Source organism: Schistocerca nitens, chromosome 6 (assembly GCF_023898315.1).
Source record: "Schistocerca nitens isolate TAMUIC-IGC-003100 chromosome 6, iqSchNite1.1, whole genome shotgun sequence".
NCBI classification, from domain to species: Eukaryota; Metazoa; Arthropoda; class Insecta; order Orthoptera; family Acrididae; genus Schistocerca; species Schistocerca nitens.
The window spans coordinates 617,596,330-617,619,772 of record NC_064619.1 but is presented as its reverse complement, the minus strand read 5'-3'; the positions used below and the strand labels follow the sequence as shown (position 1 = coordinate 617,619,772).

The 23,443-nt window shown below is 42.1% G+C and overlaps 1 protein-coding gene and 1 pseudogene across 1 annotated transcript in view; both read left to right on the top strand.

Moving 5' to 3' along the window:
* The window catches only part of LOC126263524 (sodium/hydrogen exchanger 9B2-like), a 147,477-nt gene that overhangs the window by 5,075 nt on the left and 118,959 nt on the right, over positions 1 to 23,443 (top strand). Inside the window, exon 2 of the mRNA XM_049960618.1 lies at positions 20,526 to 20,625. Coding sequence (XP_049816575.1) covers positions 20,526 to 20,625 — 100 coding nt within the window. The remainder of the gene's footprint in view (positions 1 to 20,525; positions 20,626 to 23,443) is intronic.
* LOC126264015 (5S ribosomal RNA) lies at positions 20,776 to 20,893 on the top strand (annotated as a pseudogene).

The following is a 23,443-nucleotide window of genomic DNA, read 5'->3' as shown; positions in this document are numbered from 1 at the left end:
TATTTCTAGACTCTTTACAGCCCTGTCTGCAGCCCGAAGGCGTTCCTTGTCTAAAGCAAGCATCGCTCGTACCATGTTAGAACCTATCTTCATTCCCATATTTCTAAATACCTTTGGCTTTCCAACATTTCTCCTTCTCTTAAAAGCCTTCAGAGGATTTCTAATAACTTTACTTTTACTCATTATTATACTTCAACAAAACAGAGACTCAAGAAACAGAATTAATTACGAATATTTTCGAGATAACGACAGAGTAAATAAACATGAAACCATCGACAATCACACCAGCGATATATATTGAACCATCACAGGTTAGCCACAACACATACTTTATCTCACATCACTAAAATGTACCTGATGAACACGGACGTTAATAATAACACCATTTGACAGCAGTTTAACAGCGCCACAGTGGGTCACGCCCATGTAGAACACACTTCAAAAAAAATTTAAAAATAGTTGTAGTCTTCGGAATTGAATAAATTATATATCTATTAAAAGGTAATAGTCTGCAGATTCAGAAAACGCAAAAAAGTAAATATTGAACTTTTCATGATTTTGAGCCTTTCCGGAGCCCCTTAATGAAACCGCGAGATAAGCCATTGAAAACGTGAAATGCTGGTACTTTAACAACCGAATATCATAGTGAACACACTATAATGGTCAAGACAGGCACGAAACGTGTACCAATTACATTTGAACAAGTTTGTATGACAATTAGCTCCGGAGATAATGAAGAGATTGACAGAATGTATGATGAGATGAAAGAAGTTATTCATATACTTAAGGGAGAGGAAAATTTAATTGTGGGGGACTGGAATTCAATAGCAGGGAAAGAACGATAAAAAAAGGAGAATATGAGCTGGGGGAAGAAATGAAAGAGGGACCCGCCACATAGTATTTTTCGCAGAACATCATAATTTAATCACGGCTAACACTCGGTTTAAGAATCTTGTAAGAATGTATTCGTGGAAGAGAGCTGGAGCCACTGGAAGTTTTCATATTAATTATACGGCGTGGTCTTTTGATCGTGACCGGGCCAAATATCTCACTAAATAAGCGTCAAACGAAAAAACTACAAATAACGAAACTTGTCTAGCTTGAAGGGGAAAACCAGATGGCGCTATGGTTGGCCCGCTAGATGGCGCGGCAATACGTCAAACGGATATCAGCTGCGTTTTTTAAAATAGGAACCCCCATTCTTTATTACATATTCGTGTAGTACGTAAAGAAATATGAATGTTTTAGTTGGACCACTTTTTTCTCTTTGTGATAGATGGCGCTGTAATAGTCAAACATATGGCTCACAATTTTAGACGAACAGTTGGTAACAGGTAGGTTTTTTAAATTAAAATACAGAACGTAGGTACGTTTGAACATTTTATTTCGGTTGTTCCAATGTGATACATGTACTTTTGTGAACTTATCATTTCTGAGAACGCATGCTGTTACAGCGTGATTACCTGTAAATACCACATTAATGCAATAAATGCCCAAAATGATGACCGTCAACCTCAGTGCATTTGGCAATACGTGTAACGACATTCCTCTCAAGAGCGAGTAGTTCGCCTTCCGTAATGTTCGCACATGCATTGACAATGCGCTGACGCATGTTGTCAGACGTTGTCGGTGGATCACGATAGCAAATATCCTTCAACTCTCCCCACAGAAAGAAATCCGGGGACGTCAGATCCGGTGAACGTGTGGGCCATGGTATGGTGCTTCGACGACCAATCCATCTGTCATGAAATATGCTATTCAATACCGCTTCAACCGCATGCGAGCTACGTGCCGGACATCCATCATGTTCGAAGTACATTGCCATTCTGTCATGCAGTGAAGTAACATCGGTAGAACATTACGTAGGAAATTAGCATACATTGCAGCATTTAGACCGTCATCGATAAAATGGGGGCCAATTATTCTTCCTCCCGTAATGCCGCACCATACATTAACCCGCTAAGGTCGCTGATGTTCCACTTGTCGCAGCCATCGTGGATTTTCCGTTGCCCAGTAGTGCATATTATGCCGGTTTACGTTACCACTGTTGGTGAATGATGCTTCGTCGCTAAATAGAACGCGAGCAAAAAATCTGTCATCGTCCCGTAATTTCTCTTGTGCCCAGTGGAAGAACTGTAAACGACGTTCAGAGTCGTCGCCATGCAATTGCTGGTGCATAAAAATATGGTACGGGTGCAATCGATGTTGATGTAGCATTCTCAACACCGACGTTTTTGAGATTCCCGATTCTCGCGCAATTTGCCTGCTACTGATGTGCGGATTAGCCGCGACAGCAGCTAAAACACGTACTTAGGCATCATCATTTGTTGCAGGTCTTGGTTGACGTTTCACATGTGGCTGAACATTTCCTGTCTCCTTAAATAACGTAACTATCCGGCGAACGGTCCGGACACTTGGATGATGTCGTCCAGGATACCGAGCAGCATACATAGCACATGCCCGTTGGGCATTTTGATCACAATAGCCATACATCAAAACGATATCGACCTATTCCGCAATTGGTAAACGGTCCATTTTAACACGGGTAATGTATCACGAAGCAAATACCGTTGGCACTGGCGGAATGTTACGTGATACCACGTACTTATACGTTTGTGACTATTATAGCGCCATCTATCACAAAGCGCAAAAAATGGTCCAACTAAAACATTCATATTTCTTTACGTACTACTCGAATATGTAATAAAAAATGGGGGTTCCTATTTAAAAAAAAACGCTGTTGATATCCGTTTTACCTATGGCAGCGCCATCTAACGGGCCAACCATAGCGCCATCTGGTTTCCCCTTTCAAGCTAGACGAGTTTCGTTCTTTGTAGTTTTTTCATTTGATGCTTATTTCGTGAGATATTTGGCCCGGTCACTATCAATGGACCACCCTGTATAATGATAAGTCAGAGATTTAGAAATCCTATTTTAAACTGTGATAAATTTCCAGGGGCAGGTGTGTATTCTCGGCATAATTTATCGGCTATAAACTGCAGTTTAACACTGAAGAAACTACAAAAAGATAGTTAAGGAGATGGGACCCGGACAAGTTGAAAGAATTGGAGATTATCGACCGTTTCAGAGCGAGCATTCGGCAGCGTTTGACTGAAACAGGGGAAAGGAATGCAGTAGAAGGCAAATTGATAGCTTTGAGGGACTGAATAGTGAAAGCAGCAAAGGTTGCAGTGGGTTAAATGACAAAGCTTAGTAGAAGTCGTTGGATGAAGCAATAATATTGAATTTAACTGACGAAAGGAGAAATAATAAAAATGCAACAAATGAAGTAGGTCACAGCGAATACTGGTGTCTAAATATTGAAACAGGCAGAAAGAGAAATGACTAAGTAAGAATGATTAGAGGACAAATGCAAAGCTGCAGAAGCACTTATAGCTGTATAAATATCAATAACTAAAATGGCAATCCATAACCAAGGAAAGAAGAAAATGTAGGACGGTAGAAGGAATATACAGGGAGGACCAGTAAGAGCGTGCAAAAATTTAACGGGACATTGATTCTGCTCCACTGAACAATTTGAGGAAGGGAGCCTGGGGTCGGAAAAGCCAACTCAAGGACATAATAGGAATAAAATCACGTTACTGTGTACTTTTTTATTTACATCAGTCACTGCAAATACCACCACTGACGCAATGAACATACCGTTTGTACTGTATCTTATAAAATGTGCTGAAACCGACGGCCATCAATCTCAATGCAAGCATGATGTCGGCGAACAAGATTCTGGCGCACCCTGACAAGTATCCCTGGTGCGTTTCGAATTACATCAGAAGCAGCGACAATTCTGGCAACTAATTCCATCTCTGTAGCCATTGGGATCTCATACACAAGTGACTTCAGATATCTCCATAGGAAATAATCAAGGGCATTCAGGTCAGGTTACCTCGCAGGCCATGGAATAGGACCTCCCATTCCAATCCAGTAAACAAAATCTGAGTCATGACTTCCTTGTAATCAGGCTCGTCCTTGTTTCCTTCCAGAAAGTAAAGAATGTACGTGTCAATAAACAGCACAGTACTTTTAAACTTGTACGCTTGTTAGTTGTAAATAAGCTGGAAGACAGTAATGCTAGACAAAGCGGTCAACAAGTTTATTTCCTTATCTCCTTAGGCTCGCTTCTACGACACCAGGTTGCCTACCTCAAATTGTTCAGTGGAGCAGAATCTGTATCCCGTTAAATTTTTGCACGCTCTTAGGGGTCCACCCTGTATAGAGGGGCTCTACAAGAGAAATGACCTTGAACACAACATTACAGAAAGGTAAGAAGAAGTAGATAAAAATGTTTTAAATATGGTACTTTGAGAAGAATTTGACACAACAGTAAAGGATCAAATGGAAACAAGGCACCTGGAGTAGACAAAATTTCTTCATAATTATTGAGATGCTTGGGAGAGCCAGCCTTGACAAAACTATTCCACCTGGTGTGCTGCATGTACGGGACTTGCGAAATACTTTCAGTCTTCAAAAAGAAAGTAATGATTCGAATCCCAAAGAAAGGCAGGTCCTGACAGGTGTGAAAATTAGCGAAACATCAGTTTAGTAAGTCATGGTTGCAAAATACTCACACGAATTATTCCCAGAAGAATGGAAAATCACAAAAGGTCGAAGGACATGAACGAGAGCAGAAGTAGAGAAGGAAGTGACAGCGATCTAGCCTACGCCGGATGTTTTCAATCTGTACATTGATCAAGCAGTAAAGGAAACGAAAGCAAAATTTGGAAAATTAAAAGTTCACGGAGAAGAAATAAAAACTTTGATGTTTTCCAATGATATTGTAATCCGGCCAGAGACGGCAAAGGACGTGGAAGAACAGTTGAACAGAGTTGATATTGCTGTGAAAAGTGGTCGTAAGACGTGCGTCAACGAAAGTGAAGCATGTGTAATGGAATATAGTGGAATTATTTCAGGCGATGCTGAGGGAATTAGGTTAGGAGACGAGACATTAAAAGTAATAGGTTTTGCTGTTTGGGCCGCAAAATAACTGATGAAGGCCCAAGTAGAGAGGACATAAAATGCAAACTGGAAATAGCACGAAAAGAATTTCTGAAAAAAGAGACATTTGCTAATATCTAATTTAAGTGTCGGTAAGTCTTTTCAGAAGGTATTTGCCTGGAGTGAATGGAAATGAGACGTGGACGATAAGTTCAGACAAGAAGAGAATAGATTCTTCTCAAATGAGGCACCGCAAAAAGAAACCTGATGAGTTGGTGAGTACATAAGTAGTTTGCGTCACTAATGAGGAAGTATTGTATCGAACTGGGGAGAAAAGAAATTTGTGGATCAACTTGGCTAAGAGAAGGGATCGGTTGTTTGGACACAGTCTGAGGCATGAAGGAATTGTCAGTTCGATATTGGAGGAAAATATTGGGAGTAAAAACTTGTACAAGAAGACTGGAGGAGGAATGCATTAACTAGGTTGAAATGGATGTAGGTTGCAGTAGTTATTCGCAGATGAAGAGGCTTGCACAGGATAGAGTAGCGTGGGGAGCTGCATGAACTCTGACATTGGACAGAAGATCACAGCAACATGGTCTGTTTTCGCTATTACTTTTGATACATCCTGGATATTTGATAACAAAATTTATATTATGGTGTTTATTGATAAATAGTAAATCTCATGTGGCTTAAAGCTCGGTGCAAATTTTTTCGTCTGAAGGCTTTTCAGTTTGATTTGATTCTTTCACCAGTTATCGAACCGAGTTCCACCGCGTGTAAAGCACGAATGCTACCACTTAGCTATGGTGGGCGATTACTGCATTTGAGACACGAGTGAAAATCGAAGCAAAGAAAGATGATGCGTGAATGTGTGAGGAGGGGTGCGAGGAAGGTGTGTCTGTCGTTTGCGTGAAAAAGTGTTCTCCATCTGGCTCTGTCCGTAGATGTACTGCTGGTTGGTTCAGCTCTCTAAATCTACGTGTACATCTGCATCACTACTCTGCAATTCAGATCTAAGTGTATCATAGAGGGTACGCAGAAACATTTTCCCGACCGTTCCATTGTCGAATAACACCTGGGGAAAACGAACACTTAAATCTTTCGTTTTGAGCTGTGATTTCGCTTACTTTATTACGGTGGTCATTTCTGACATTACAAATCAAACCTCTCCGCCAAGAACAACCTTCTGAGGAAACTGACTGAATCATAGCGCGGCAGTCAAGCTGTTTGGTATAAGTCAACCAATGTCGAACAGGTGGATACTGCCCTAAACGAAACATGCAGAATTATAACCGGCTGTTTGAACTCTACTCCAGTCGAATGGTTCTACCACCTTTCAGGAATTGCACCAACTCCTGTTCGAAGAGAAATAGCAGCAAACAACGAAAGAACGAAACTAGTGCAGGTAAAAACGCATCCCATGCATGGGCAACATCTATACTCACAACGACTAAGGTCAAGGAAAAGTTTCCTCAGAACATAGGAGAAGCTAAAAACCGCTGAAACTTTGGAGGGCTGAGACATCACACCCTCCTGGTTGGAATGGATTTTCGGAATCTTAACGCCATGGTCATGATGAGAATTGGCCAAGCTGGATGTCCTTGAATAGGCTGAGGCCAGGAGTGGGAAGCTCACGGGTTAACCTGCCAAAATGGGGATACATCGATAAAAATAAAACCCAATGTACCTGCGGGGAAGAACAGACTGTTCAACATATGCTTCAGTATCGACTGTGTCCAGCCACCTGCACAGAAGATGACCTTCACCACGCAATGCAAAATGCACTGGATGATAATAATAATAATAGTTTCTGTTTACATAGGTGGAAGTAAACAAGATATTTTTGCATTTGTAGGAAAAATATGGTAGTTGAAATTTTATGAAAAGGTCTTGCCGAAACGGAAAACGCTTTTGTTGAAATGATTGCACCCTCAACTTGTTCGTCAAATCATTCTGAAATGCTACCTACTTTAAATAGGACTGTGAGAGCCTGCACACACAGCGAGTACATGTCACATTGATCCCAGCTGCGAATGGGAAACCGTCATCAGCGCTAGGCAGGGAAATGGAGAGATATAAGCGTTATCCACATCGGCATACTCTGTTAACAACCCTACAAGGTACATAGCAGAGAGAATCTAGTATTGCACCATGTAGGGTGGAGAAAAACAGCCCGCTAGTAAAATCAGAGCAGGGTAGGGGATGTCGAATCGAGCACAATTTTCCAAACATCACAGGTTTGAAGTACACCCTTGTTGGAGCTACGGTCATAAAACGAGATGCAATCAGTGAAGAGCGCGCGGAAGTGTGTGTATTTCAACAAACTTGTCCCATCTAACATTTTAATTTCCTGTTCTGAATTGCTCCATCCCATGTGTAATTCCACCATGGATGTACTTTTTTCAGTAGAGGAATTTTCTCTTTCGCCTTACTATTTATCTTCTTCATAGAATTTTTCCATTGTCGTGACTGTCCTGTCGCACCATTCGTCTTTGATCCTTGACTTTATTTCGTCATATCGAACTCTGATATCAGCGTGGTTTTCTTCTTCATTCCACTTGGTGTCAGTCTCTTTTCGATTCTGGTGATATAATGATCGGACTCTATGTTTGCTTATGTTCTGACTTCTACATTCATGATTTTTCTGTGGTTCTTATGCGTAATTGCTACATGGTCGATTTGGTATCTTCTCAAGGATTTGAACAGTGACTTTCACGTCTTGGTTTTCTTGAAGTGAGTTGACATTATTCTCATATTGTGTTGGTAACATTGCTCGTCCAGTCTGCCAATTCTTGTTAATGAATCTGGCTCCTGAGTATTGTCCTATCTTTTCTCCGAAGCTCTTTACTCGGCCTAATTGTGAGTTTAAATCACCCAATAAAATTTTAACATCTCCCTTAGGGATTTTTCTCATGGTTTTCTCTAATTCATCCCAGTAATTATTGACTCCTTACTATCTTGAATAATTGCTGCATGTGTGTTGATTATAGTGTAAGACTTATAAGCGCATTTCAGCCTCGTCGTCATCACTCTTCTGTTTGTTGATTTCACTTGTATTACTGATGGGAAGATCCTTTTGTTGACCGCAAAGGCCATTCCCAGAAGTAGAACTCCTTTGTCTATTTTCCCGTTTCTTTTGCTCTTGAATAGACTGTAGCTGCCGAAGCCTAGAGTGTTGTCGTCTGTTATGCGAGACCCTTGAACTGACAATATCAGTATCTTTTCTTCGTGCAGCATCTATTATAATTTTATATTTTTAATATATTTCGTTTCGACCAACTAGGATCGCGTAACAACTTCAGCTCCTCTAATTTGCTTGTTGTTTTCTATTTTTCCATTACTCCATTATCATCTTCCCATGATGTCTTCTCCTTTCTTTTGTATACGTTACTCTAGATTTCTTATTTCTTCTGCACTAAAAGCCTTCTAAATTTGATATTTTATTCTTGAAAAGATTTCTGTCTGTTATTTCCGGTTTTTTGGTGTTGTTCCTTTCTAGATGTTTCCTTATTTCTGTAATCCATGCTATTGTCGGTTTCTTCTTCCAGAAATACAGCAGTATTTATTTTGTGAACCTGTTCTAGCTCATTCGGTAGAGGTATCCAAAAGAGATTAAATTTCTTTTAGCCATTACTTCTGACTTTTGTAGATCTCCTCATTGCTTCTCATTTTCCAGCCATCTGTAGCTTGTATTACACCCATTATTTTTCTAACTATCCGTTTTTCAGGTACCTCTGTTCCGTCCAGCTTATAATTCATTGTTAGGCATTCACATCCATAGAAACAATCTGGTCGTACCACTGTAGTATAGTGTTTTAATTTGGTTTTTCTAGGCATGTATTTCTTGTTGTAAATATTCTTTTTCAAAACATAAGCTCTCTCCATTTTGTTAATTCTTACATCTGCTAAAATTTTTCAAGTGCATTCTGTTGTGTAATATCTTCAACATATTTGAATTTACTTACTCGCACAATTTTACGAATCGGTGTTTCTGTGAATTTTGGTGCATTTTTTATGTTTGTCATGAATTTTGTTTTTTCAGCTGAATTTTGAGAACAGTTGCATTTGTTATTTCTGTTAGAAGATTTACCTGAATAGCTGCGTCTGTCAGATTTCCTGACTGCAGAATCGTGTGCAAAAGCCAGGCAGCTAACCTTCATTCCATTTTTTCTCTTTCCTAGAATTATTGGTTCAATTTTGTAATTCTTTAGCTCAACATTCCAGATTCTTATAATTTTTTTCTAGAACTATCCCCTTGTCTAACAACAGTTTTTATTTCAAATGGCTGAGATAGTTCTTCCATAAATTTAACTTCAGATATCTTTGTTAGAGTTTCATGAATTATGTTTGCTAATTTTGCTTTAACACCAAATTTTCTATTGATGTTATCTATTGTCTCTATTGTCCAGCGAATGAAATGGTTTTTTGAAATCAATAAATGATACTGTTATAAGTTTGATGGCTAACATTCTGCGGCGAATGATTGATTTTAGATTAAAAATATGTTCTGTGCAGGATGTTCCCTTTCGATAACCTCCCTGATATTCTCCCAATTGGTTGTCTAAAGTTTCTACCACTCTGTCCTGGAGAATTTTTGATAGTATTTTGTATGGCACTGGTAGAAGTTCCACTCCTCTGTAATTGTTGACATTTTGTTTGTCTTCCTTTTTGAATAGCGGATGGATGTTTTCCACTCTTCTGGATTCTTTTAGCTTTCAAAATGTTGTCTAAAGCAGCTGTAGATGATTTATAGTCTTTGTTTCTGATCATTTCAATAATTCTGCTGCAATGGATTATTATTATTATTATTATTATTACTATTGTCTCAGGAAACGTGAGCTCCAAAAAGTTGTTTCTTAGCTAAAAATAAGAGACAATGAAAAGACTATACTATAGGAGTATATCTGCAAAAACATTAATTATATGCATACAACAAACATATATTACAAGGCTCTAAAAATGCTTCGCAAATAAAAAAGAAGCGATGCCTGTATTGCATAAAAACAAACAACCTTTTACTTAGCTGCATAGACAGACCGCTTCTCCAGAAAAATAATAATAACGGTTTCAGCTGAACAGTCTAAGTTAAGCAAACTATAAATTCACATCATATCCATGTTACACGTGCATTTTCTCTGATGTTTCTGCGTAAAGCTTGACGATCAAGTTAAGTACGCTGAATGCACCGCAATGCCATTAAATTGCTAACATAATAAACTATACTGCAGAACAGCAGTGCACTAAGATAGAGGATAGCGGTTAGCTGCAATTTTGTTAATAATGAAAATTAATTGCTACATGTATTTAATTTTGCTAATATACAGAGAGCGTGAGTAAATTTTTATGCTAGCAAGTACAGTAAATCTGTGAGTGCCAACTAAGAAAATGATGGAAGCAACTTAAATTTTAAACACTCCTTTTTTTGTAGATCACATTTTTACGGCAAAAACTGAAAATTACTGTTTGTAGCGTCGTTTAGGCAGCACAGTGACATCCTCGAAGAAATTACTGGCACATCCTCCCGAAAAATTTCTGCCAAGTTGCGAACGAAGGTCGCGGCCTCAAAAATCCTAGCTTCCAGCTGTTTGCGGGTGTCGACTGGTGGCTGGTAGGTGCGGCCTTTCACAAAACCAAAAAGTTCGGTGGCGTTGAATTGGTAGACCTGGAAGACTACTCTCGTGGTACACCTGCGCCCCAACACTATTCGAATGAGGCCTTACTCTCAGAGTGGAATACCGCACTCCTGCACACACCCAAACACCTTCACTTCCTGTCGCGCTCTCGCTGCTGATTGGCTGTAGTTTTATGACGGTGTCCCCACAACGGTGCCATGTCAACCCGTGGTTGCTTCGAAAATTGTTCTTGTTTCTTCGTCCCCTACTCTGAGCTGATCCCACTATCAACTTGTTTTCCCTTACTCTGTATACTGTGGCTTCGTCCCGTCCCATACACGAATACACTGCGGAAAGATTATTCTCTGTTGGCTTTCGCAAACCTTTTAATTCGAGTGCTTGCCAATATAATTGTTTGGTATTTTCGGGTATCTCTCTTGTGGAGCAACTAAACTACGGCGGAATCCGTTGACTTGTCTTGTAGCCAGTCCTCGCTCTCTGTGGTCTGACCAGAGGTGGTACGTAATATTACACGTTTTAGCCACACTATTTTCCAGTTAGCTTAGTAAGGGCGCTGACGACCACGCTGTCTAACGCATGCTATCACCTCGACCATGGCCACCATTGCCACTAGCAGAAGTGGAGTCGACGCACTTAAACTACAGATGGTACCGTATAATTGTTGTGTAAGAAATCTGTTTTGTTAACAAACTACAGTTTATCAGTATCGTACTCGTCTGCCATTAATTTCATCTGTCACACAGGGTATGTGACCACATCGTCCATGTCTTTTTACAGGGATTTTGAAACATACACTGTATTCCCACGTTATGAAGTACCTGAAAAAAAAAAAAACCGATCTAATGGCACTTAACCAAAATGGAATCAGAAGATATCGTTCTTGTGAAATGCAACTGGCTGTTTATTCACACGAAGTAATGAGTGTTACCTATTGGGGACCTCAAGTTGATTCAATATCTCTAGATTTCGAGAAGACATTCGATACCGTTCCTCACAAGTACCTTTGTCAAATTGCATACCTTTGGAGTATCATCTCAGTTTTGCGACTGCGTCGCAGTTCGTATGCACATATTTGTCGTTAAGCGTTTAAGCGAGAAAAAGTTCAGAAAAGGTTTGAAGTTGCGTTTAAAGTTTATTGAAAGCCGCTAAGTGCTGTAATAATAACATACTGGACGAGTGTACTCTGGGTAATTTGCTCTCCTTCTTAAGTAAACCTATTTTATCACGCATCTCAGTATTTATGGCGTAATATATCTTGAACTATGTGTCAGACAAGATATAATTTTGCAGGTACACGCAGTTGTATATGTGGATACAGCTCGAAAATGTGTTTCGAATAGATTTAGTAGTAATGAAATAATAAATGAAAACGTCATACCTGATTGTTCAAAATGGCTCTGAGCACTATGGGACTTAATATCTTAGGTCATCAGTACCCTAGAACTTAGAACTACCCAAACCTAACGAACCTAAGGACATCAAACTCATCCATGCCCGAGGCAGGATTCGAACCTGCGATCGTAGCAGTCGCGCGGTTCCTGACTGAGGCGCCTAGAACCGCTCGGCCACCATGGCAGGCCGTACCTGATGTTACAGGTAACATCGAAAATGTAGCAAGCGGTAAACTTTCTTCCTTTCATCATTTTGTGGGTCGGTGTCAGCGGGAAAATGTTTGTCGAAGGCTAGCAATTGTGTGTACCCTTTGGTACAAGTCGTTAAGTGCTGTCATTCTCAAATACTGGATGAGTTCAATCTGGGTACTTGTGAGCTGTGCGTTACGCTCTTTTTGCACCGTCACCACTGCCACTGTGAGAGGTAGCTCGTTCTAACCCCTAAGGTTTTTCTTTCGAGGTAGCAAGTGTACAAAGTTTGGTTGAAATGGGTCCTGTAGTTTAGGTGTGGGTGTTGAACATACATACATATACTACTGCCCATTAAAATTGCTGCACCACGAAGATGACGTGCTACAGACGCGAAATTTAACCGACACGAAGAAGATCTGTGATATGCAAATGATTAGCTTTTCAGAGGATTCACACAAGGTTGGCGCCGGTGGCGACACCTACAACGTGCTGACGTGAGGAAAGTTTCCAACCGATTTCTCATACACAAACAGCAGTTGACCAGCGTTGCCTGGTGAAACGTTGTTGTGATGCCTCGTGTAAGGAGGAGAAATGCGTACCATCACGTTTCCGACTTTGATAAAGGTCGGATTGTAGCCTATCGCGATTGCGGTTTATTGTATCATGACATTGCTGCTCGCGTTGCTCGAGATCAAATGGTTCAAATGGCTCTGAGCACTATGGGACTTAACATCTGAGGTCATCAGTCCCCTAGAACTTAGAACTACTTAAATCTAACTAACCTAAGGATATCACACACATCTATGCCCGAGGCAGGATTCGAACCTACGACCGTAGCAGACTCGCGGTTCCGGACTGAAGCGTCTAGAACCGCACGGCCACCGCGGCAGGCTGCTCGAGATCCAATGACTGTTAGCAGAATATGGAATCGGTGGGTTCAGGAGGGTAATACGGAACGCCGTGCTGCATCCCAACGGCCTCGTATCACTAGCAGTCGAGATGACAGGCATCTTATTCGCATGGCTGTAACGGATCGTGCAGCCACGTCTCGATCCCTGAGTCAACAGATGGGGACGTTTGCAAGACAACAACCATCTGCACGAACAGTTCGACGACGTTTGCAGCAGGATGGACCATTAGATCGGAGACCATGGCTGCGGTTACCCTTGACGCTGCATGGCAAACAGGAGCGCCTGCGATGGTGTACTCAACGACGAACTTAGGTGCACGAATGGCAAGACGGCATTTTTTCTGATGAATTCAAGTTCTGTTTACAGCATCATGATGGTCGCATCCGTGTTTGACGACATCGCGGTGAACGCACATTGGAAGCGTGTATACGTCATCACCATACTGGTGTATCACCCAGCGTGATAGTATGGGGTGTCATTGGTTACACGTCTCGGTCACCTCTTGTTCGCATTGACGGTACTTTGAACAGTGGGCGTTACATTTCAGATGTGTTACGATCCGTGGCTTTACCCTTCATTCGATCCCTGCGGAACCATACATTTCAGCAGGATAATGCACGACCGCATGTTGCAGGTCCTGTACGGGCCTTTCTGGATACAGAAAATGTTCGACTGCTGCCCTGGCCAGCACATTCTCCAGATCTCTCACCAACTGAAAGCGTCTGGTCAATGGTGGCCGAGCAACTGGCTCGTCACAATACTTTAGTCACTACCCTTGATGAACTGTGGTATTGTGTTGAAGCTGCATGGGCAGCTGTACTTGTACACGCCATCCAGTCTCTGTTGGACTCAATGCCCAGGCGTATCAAGGGCATTATTACGGCCAGAGGTGGTTGTTCTGGGTACTGATTTCTCAGGATCTATGCACCCAAATTGCGTGAAAATGTAACCACATGTCAGTTCTAGTATAATATATTGGCCCAATGAATACCCGCTTTTCATCTGCATTTCTTCTTGGTGTAGCAATTTTAATGGCCAGTGGTGTATATACACATCCACTGATGTGACGAATGTCGTTGGATAACGATATGCACATTTAGAGATGGAGGTAATAACGCGTACACGAGGTATAAAACGGTAGTGCATTGGCGGAGCTGTCATTCGTGTTCAGGTGATTGACGTGGAAAGGTTCCCGGCTCGATTATGGCAGCGCGACGGGAATTAACAGACTTTTAATGCGAAATGGTAGTTCGAACTAGACGCATGGGACATTCCATTTCGGAAGTCGTTAGGGAATTGAATATTCCGAGATCCGCAGTGTCAAGAGCGTGCCGAGAACTCCAAATTTCAGGCTTTACCTCTCAGCACGGACACGGCCAACGCAGTGGGCGACGGTTATGCCGTCGGTACACGGATCGTGCTGTCGAACGACGTCGAGAGTGCCAAGTTCAACGTGCTGCTGAACGCTCAGGAACGATGCGACTTGTGCATACGGTACGTGGGCTCCAACGTGGTATACGCGATCGCAACGCACTCCAGCGGCAGTTGAGGGATGTTTCTAGTTCGTAAATCACACTGTTTACTCAACGGGCGCTTGTAAAATTCCCACGTTAGCTCTATTAAAACGCACATTTCCTCCATCGTCCACGAAAAGGAAAGTACCATGCCCAATCAATAAGGACACAGGCTTATAAAAGTTCCATTACAAACAGTGCGGTACAAATTTGGAATACTTCTCCGCATAAGATAAACATTATTTCATCATTCCCACATTTTACAAAAACCCCAAGGTTAGCCTTACTTGATCACTGTTCCTACCCAGTAGCAGAATCTTTGCAACATGTGAAGCGTAAAAGAAAAAGGAGCAAAATATCTTTATACAAGTAGCGCAAGCTGTCCTGTAGATTAAGCCAATCGAACGAAGTCACACATCAAAAAAAGGTCAACTTATATTTACATAACATCAAATATTATAGTATATACTTATATTAAACTAATAATAAAGTATCAGAACCTAATAAAAATGCAAATGTAAGGAAAAAAGTTTGCAAGTGCCGGGCCACGAACCACTCCTCAAATCCCCTAAGTCATGCGAATTGGTGATGCTACTCATTCCACTAACCCAACAACGTTCTTTCAGCATCTATCCATAGTGTATTACCATTCCTAAAAACCTTAATCGTAGATATGTTAATAATTGAAATTTAATTATAACAACGTGTACCAACAACAATGCGTTTTGGGTGGATTTCAGTGTGTCGCTGCCTTCAAATAGCATACTCTCATAATACGCAAGTTACAGTAATTCTTTTGCCACGAATATGATGTTTCTCCTTATTTTATTGGAACGAATCACGCGGTTAACAACGGGTTTTCCAGTGATTCTCAATTTGCTGTTGCCCAGAAACGGCATATATACACATAGGCTTGAAATGAATGCCAATATGGCGCCTCACAATTCTGTACTGAAGGGAGACGGCGTCCGTGTGACGTAGGTGGCGTTGTGCCATCTCATTGGTCAACGCTCAGACGCACGCTCAGAGTATCTGACATGGCAGTTATTGCTTTGCACGTTCGGAAAGATTCCCGAACGTGCTATTCCACGCTATGACGCAGAAACTCGGCACGCTCAACGCTCGGATGCACGATCCGTGTGCCGACGGCTTTAACGACCGAGAGCAGCGGCGTCTGCGTAGAGTTGTCAGTGCTAACAGACAAGCAACTCTGCATGAAATAACCGCAGAAAACAGTGTGGGATGTACGACGAACGTGTTCATTAGGACAATGCTGCGAAATAAGGCGTTAATGTATTGTGGTAGCAGACGACCGACGCGATTGCCTTTGCTAACAGCAAGATATCGCCTGTAGCGGCACTCCTGGGCTCGTCATCATATTGGTTCAAACCGTGACCTGGTCGGACGAGCGCCGCTTTCAGTTGGTAAGAGCTGATAGTACGGTTCGAGTATGGTGCAGGCCCCACAAACCCATGGATCGAAGTTGTCAACAGTGCCAACAAGGCACTGTGTAAGCTGTTGGTGGCTCCATAATGGTTTGGGATGTGTTTACGTGGAATGGAGTGAATCCTCTGGTCCAACTGAACCGATCATTGACTGGAAACGATGGAGACCATTTGCAGCCATTCATCGACTCTATGTTCACGATGACAGTGCGCCATATCACCGGGCAACAATTGTTCGTGATTGGTTTGAGGAACATCTGTGACGGTGCGTCACATAAATATTGACATTTTTATCGTTTGTAAACCGTAGATAACGTATTTTATGAACATAATTAGTGTAAAAGATACAATTAATGTTCTTGAAACAACTGATATGCAGCGATAATTTAAAATTAGCATCTTCATTTAAAAGATGTCTATGAAAATAAAAAGGGATCGAAAAGAGACGCGATTGTACGGCCGAGGAGGAAGGACGTACTTTATGGTGCACACACTGTTTTGTTTCGCGATACGGAAAGCAGCCATTGAGCGGCTACACATATTTTATGTAAGTTATTCTGAATTCTGATAAAATAAACTAATTATTGTTATCACAAAATGAATTTCTTTGTAATAGTTGTCACCTCAAATGCTCGCAGTGGCTAATTATTTTTAATAAGCATTTTTTCAGTAATTTGCGCTGCGGGAAGCCTCTGCTCGGCCATTACGCGCCGAAGTATTAATTTATTTTTCAAAGTGTTAACAGTAAATGTAAATGCGAGAGATTTCGTTGTAAGAACCTTTCTAAATTGCAACAGATAATTAATTTAGGTTAAAGTTCATTTTTTAAATTATACAGATTCCATGAGTGTAGTAAGTTTTATCTTGTCCGCTCCATGGCAACAAGCGAAATTCTCTTGAGCCTTGCTTTTCAATCAATAAATAGAAATTAACAAAATTACATTCAATTCAGTTAACGGCAACTATATTTTAGCCATAACGTTCAAAAACTAAAGTTGGTACATGAATAACAGCGGCCCTTCAAGAATCCATTTCATATTTACTTATGGACGTAAGTAAAAGTGATAAGAAAAGATAATATCCCTGAGAGAAAGAATCATGCTCTAACAAAAGAAAAATTCATCTGATAAAAATAAAGAATAAAAATAATATATAACGTAACAAATGGCACCGACGTAACACATCCTGGAATATATAACGTAACAAATGGCATCGACGTAACACGTCCGGGGCAATTGGAGCGAATGACTTGGTCACCCAGATAGCCCGATGTGAGACGCATCGAACATTTATGAGACGTAGTCGAAAGGTCAGTTCGCGCACAAACACTTGCACCTGTAACACTTTCGTAACTGTGGACAGCTACAGGAACAGCAGGGCTCAATGTTTCTGCAGGGCACTTCCAACGTCTTGTTCACTCCATGCGACGTCGAGATGCTGTATTACGCCTGACAAAAGGAGGGCCGGCCGCTGTGGCCGAGCGGTTATACACGCTTCAGTCCGGAACCGCGCTGCTGCTACGGTCGCAGGTTGGAATCCTGCCTCGCGCATGGATGTGTGTGATGTCCTTAGTTTAGGTAGGTTTTAGTAGTTCTAAGAAGGGAACCTCCCCATCGCACCCCCCTCAGATTTAGTTATAAGTTGGCACAGGGATAGGCCTTGAAAAACTGAACACAGATCAATCGAGAAAAGAGGAAGAAGTTGTGTGGAACTATGAAAAAAATAAGCAAAATATACAAACTGAGTAGTCCATGCGCAAGGTAGGCAACATCGAGCAGGATGTGAGTTGAGGAGCGCCGTGGTCCCGTGGTTAGAGTGAGCAGCTGCGGACCGAGAGGTCCTTGGTTCAATTCTTCTCTCGCGTGAAAATTTTAATTTTTTATTTTCAGATAATTATGAAAGTTCAGCCACTCACACATAATCAACTTTGCTCTCCAAAATTCCAGGACATGTTCAGATTTGCTTGGACATATACAGAATTTGATGGTCTACGCACGGAAACATTTGAAAACGTGAAAAACATATGTTGTGACAGAGCACAGGGAAAACTGTGCGACTCTGAAACTGTTGCATTCATTTGATGCAGTTTATGTGACAAACTCTTATGTTTTCCTCACTTTTTTTGGAGTGATTATCACATCCACAAGAAAACCTAAATCGGGCAAGGTAGAAGAATCTTTTTACCCATTCGCCAAGTGTACAAGTTAGGTGGGTCGACAACATATTCCTGTCATGTGACGCACATGCCGACACTAGTGTCGTATAGAATATATCAGACGTGTTTTCCTGTGGAGGAATCGGTTGACCTATGACCTTGCGATCAAATGTTTTCGGTTCCTATTGGAGAGGCACGTCCTTACGTCTACTAATCGCACGGTTTTGCGGTGCGGTCGCAAAACACAGACACTAAACTTATTACAGTGAACAGAGACGTCAATGAATGAACGGACAGATCGTAACTTTGCGAAAATAAAGAAAGTAAAATTTTCATTCAAGGGAGGACTCGAACCAAGGACCTTTCGTTCCGCAGTTGCTCACTCTAACCACGAGACGACGGCGCTCATCTGCTATCGTCCTCCTTTATGTTGCCTATGTTACACATGGACTACTCAGTTTGTATATTTTGCTTATTTTTTTCGGAGTTCCACACAACTTCTTCCTGTTTTCTCGATTGATCTGTGTTCAGTTTTTCAAGGCCTATCCACTGTGTCAATTTATAACTAAATCTGAGGGGGGGTGCGATGGGGAGGTTCCCTTGTAAGTCTAGGGGACTGATGACCTCCCATAGCGCTTAGAGCCATGTGTATGGAAAAGGAGGTCCGACACGACATTGGGAGGTATCCCATGACTTTTGTCCTCTCAGTGTATGGAGAAGAGGTGTAGAGGTATCACAAAAAGACATCACAAAACGGACCGATGCCCTTTGCGTAAAAGCTATGGTTGAATGTGAATGAGAGAAGGCTGAGCCGTGGTAAAATTTGCTGTTTTGAAGAGCGCGCCGCAGCGCATAGTGTGAAGCAGTCGCCCTCCGTTTCTGGCGGTGGCGCCGCTGTGGCAGTCGCAGTTTGGTGCCTCCCTCTGGTGGGAAAGGGGAAAGGTTGCCTGTTCACGTACATTTCAGGGGCGCTATGAGCTCGGCAGGGGGTCAGTTTGTCAGTCTGAGCGAGTCTGATCAGTTGGTCAGCCGGGTCAGTGTGGGGCAGTCAGTGTCTGTCTGTCGTCCGGAGTGCTGGTACGCGTTAGGCCGCCAGTCTGCTGGAGTTTGTTCAGGCAATGGTCACTGGCGTTTGGATCGATCGGTTGGTAGTCGCGCACTGGGTCACAAGATGACTTGTCCGTCTTGAGCGTCGGCGCATGTGAGGTCGCCACGTCAGTCCAGTGAGCCGCGCCCTATAGCGAGGGGTAGTGGCTTCGCGGCCGACACGAGAGCAACAGGAGTCAACCCACGACATCGGTCTGGCCGGTGCGAGCTGCGACGCCGTGAGACGGGAGATCGGCGCGCCATCCTGTGTCCGTTGAAGCGGCTGGCAGCGGACGGTTCGGGAGAGCGTTTTGGGGGTGCTGCGCCAGGTCTTCGCCAGACATCGCAGTTTTTAGAAGTGATTCGTGATATGTTGTTTCATTTACTTGTTAAATTCTACTTGTTTTCTTGGTCAGTCTCTCGTCCCATCTTGCTCGTCTGTCTCCCGTCCGCATTTGTTAGGCAGTTAGTGTCTGTCTGTCAGTCTGCCTTACGTTAATAGCTGCCTCTGTCATGTTTGTCGGATTCGGTGTTAACGAATTTATTGCTTAAGGTGTAAAGGCCGAAGTCCTGAAATATGTTTTTATCTTGCCTATCATCTTGAGAGGCGGTATATGTGTAATGTGGAGGATGTTCGTACATTTTATGTAAGACTGCATTTGATGGGTTTTTATTTAAATGGTCATTTAGTATATAAAGTTGCCACCCTTTTCTTTTAAAAGCAAGTTGCAATTTCGGTGGCAAGTAATTTTTTTTAATGTGAGTGTTTTGCACCATTTCAGTCCCTCCTACGGGGTGCATAGTCTATGTGTTTGTGTGAGTTGTTAAAATTTTTAGTTTAAAGCAATCTGGTGTGTTGCAGATTTGCACCAGTGTAGTCTTTCAGAGGTTGTTGTGAGCGGTCGCGACTAGGCCGTGTCAAAAGGGAGCGGCAAGGTTCTCAGCCCGAAAGCTCATACTGAAAAAAAAAAAAAAAGAAGTTATTTCTGTCTCTGAATAAATTGTAACTTGATATGTAGAGGGTGGTTTCTGATTATAATTTTTAGGAATAAAATTTCCATTTGTTGAAATTTCATCAGTTACCCACTGGCAACTACTTCCACGTTCACATAGTGTGATTAAATGTGTTAATGTTCTTGATGAATCGTTAGTAAATGAAGTAAATTCTTAAGAAAAGGTTTTGAAAGTAAATTCACGGTTCGAAGGCGTACATGAGAGAAAGACTTGTTTTTTGTATTTCAGCGGAGGCGCACGAGCCGCCTAGCGACTGCAGGCGACAGCCACGAGGCTCGATCCAGGAGCCGCCGCTGCCACCGCCTCCGACGGAGGATCCTCCACGCAGGTGAGCCGAGTAGGCAGGTCACATGACGACCTAGGATGTGTTAACTGAACACACGGGACTCGCGTTGTTTCCGTGCTGACGACAGTACCAGGAACGATGGAGAAGGGTTTCCGTATCAGTTTGCTTTATGGAATACTGGTCCGATAACAAGCCAGCGGCCTTGCCGCAGTGATAACACCGGTTCCCGTCAGATCTCCGAAGTTAAGCGCTGTCGGGCTGGGCTAGCACTTGGATGGGTGACCATCGGGTCTGCTGAGCGCTACTGGCAAGCGGGGTGCACTCAGCCCTTGTGAGGCAAACTGAGGAGCTACTTGATTGAGAAGTAGCGGCTCCGGTCTCGTGAACTGACATCAGGCCGGGAGAGCGGTGTGTTGACCACATGCCACTCCATATCCACATCCAGTGACGCCTGTGGACTGAGGATGACACGGCGGTCGGTTGGCTCAACTGGGCCTCCGTGGCCTCTTCGGGCCGAGTTTTACTTTTGGTCTTATAACAAATGAGTTAAAAGTTGCAAGCGAAAATTTCAAATTTTTCGTTGGTCTGCTAAAGAGGTCACGATTTGTGCAACATCTACATTCTATCGACGAGAATATCCAGTTTACGACTGAAGTGGAGAAAGATTTCTAGACGCCTTAGTCAGTCGGAAAGGGGATGGGTCACTAGGGCATTATGTTTAGCGCAAGCCTACACATACGGACTTATATTTGCAGGCGTCTAGCTGGCGCCACCCTTCACAGACTGTGGGTAGCTGACACGTATTGTGTGTGACAGAGGCGACCTTGCGAAGAGGCTGCAACATCTGTGTTTAAAAACGATGGATATTTTTCTCATCAATTTAGTGAAATGTGTGAGGCAGCTGGTGTTGAGTGGAAAGACGATGTGCGATAATGAATTTGCTAACGTTTCTAAAAACAATAATCAATTTATTTTTAAAAAGCAAAAATCCAAGAATAATGTTAACAAATCGCCTCAAGAACTGAGAAGACTAAATTTCAGTAACACAACTGATAACAAACACCTCAAAACGGCAACAGTATAAAATCACTACCTTTTAGTAAAGAATATTAAATGTAGCAAAACATATCATCAGATGAATATGCCACAAATATCAACGATCGGCTATTGCCAGTAATGATCAAAACGCCACTTCCTTCGAAGTAGCCAGAATGACTGGCAAATGTGTTCCAAATTTGTGATGGTAGAGGCGATGGCAGAGACAACGCCAGTAGCAATAGTTCCTCCTTCTCTACTAACTTAGGACGGCGGTTGCCGCTACCATTTCACTAAAAATTTCAATCACCTATCCTGTAACACAGAGACAACTCGTTAATTATTTAGTAAAAATTAAACATACTACAAATGCAGAAAAGTACGAACGTTATGCAGGAAACTCTGAGTTGACTACTGAGGCATTAAAAATTCCCCCCCCCCCTTTCTTTTCTGTAGATGCAAACAATTTAGTTAACAGCTCGAGCTCGTGATACTAGCCAACAAGTAACTATAGCCATACTTCAGAAATAAGGTACTAGATTAAACAATTTTCACTGACTATAAAGTACTATTTGTAAATTAGAAAAATTACATCTGCATTCTATACCCTTAGATTCTAAAATGAGTTTGAAATAGTGACAGCCATAAGCACACACATATTGACAGAACTGAATTCAAGTAGTACCAGGCTAAACCTTCATAAATAACACACACCCACCCACCCACCCACCCACCCACACACACACACACACACACATATATATATATATATATATATATATATATATATATATATATATATATACAGGGTTATTACAAATGATTGAAGCGATTTCACAGCTCTACAATAACTTTATTATTTGAGATATTTTCACAATGCTTTGCACACACATACAAAAACTCAAAAAGTATTTTTAGGCATTCACAAATGTTCGATATGTGCCCCTTTAGTGATTCGGCAGACATCAAGCCGATAAGAAAGTTCCTCCCACACTCGGCGCAGCATGTCCCCATCACTGAGTTCGAAAGCATCGTTGATGCGAGCTCGCAGTTCTGGCACGTTTCTTGGTAGAGGAGGTTTAAACACTGAATCTTTCACTTAACCCCACAGAAAGAAATCGCATGTGGTTAAGTCGGAGAGCGTGGAGGCCATGACATGAATTGCTGATCATGATCTCCACCACGACCGATCGATCGGTTTTCCAATCTCCTGTTTAATAAATGCCGAACATCATGATGGAAGTGCGGTGGAGCACCATCCTGTTGAAAGATGAAGTCGGCGCTTTCGGTCTCCAGTTGTGGCATGAGCCAATTTCCGCGGGCTACGCGTGGAACTTGCCCGCACGCGTTCAACCGTTTCTTCGGTCACTGCAGGCCGATCCGTTGATTTCCCCTTGCAGAGGCATCCAGAAGCTTTAAACTGCGCACACAGTCGCCGAATGGAGTTAGCAGTTGGTGGATCTTTGTTGAACTTCGTCCTGAAGTGTCGTTGCACTGTTATGACTGACTGATGTGAGTACATTTCAAGCACGACATACGCTTTCTCGGCTCCTGTCGCCATTTTGTCTCACTGCGCTCTCGAGCGCTCTGGCGGCAGAAACCTGAAGTGCGGCTTCAGCCGAACAAAACTTCATGAGTTTTTCTACGTATCTGTAGTGTGTCGTGACCATATGTCAATGAATGGAGCTACAGTGAATTTATGAAATCGCTTCAATCATTTGTAATAGCCATATATATATATATATATATATATATATATATATATATATATATATATATATATATATATATATTTTTCTCGGTTCGGCAAAGGACGATCTGGGTT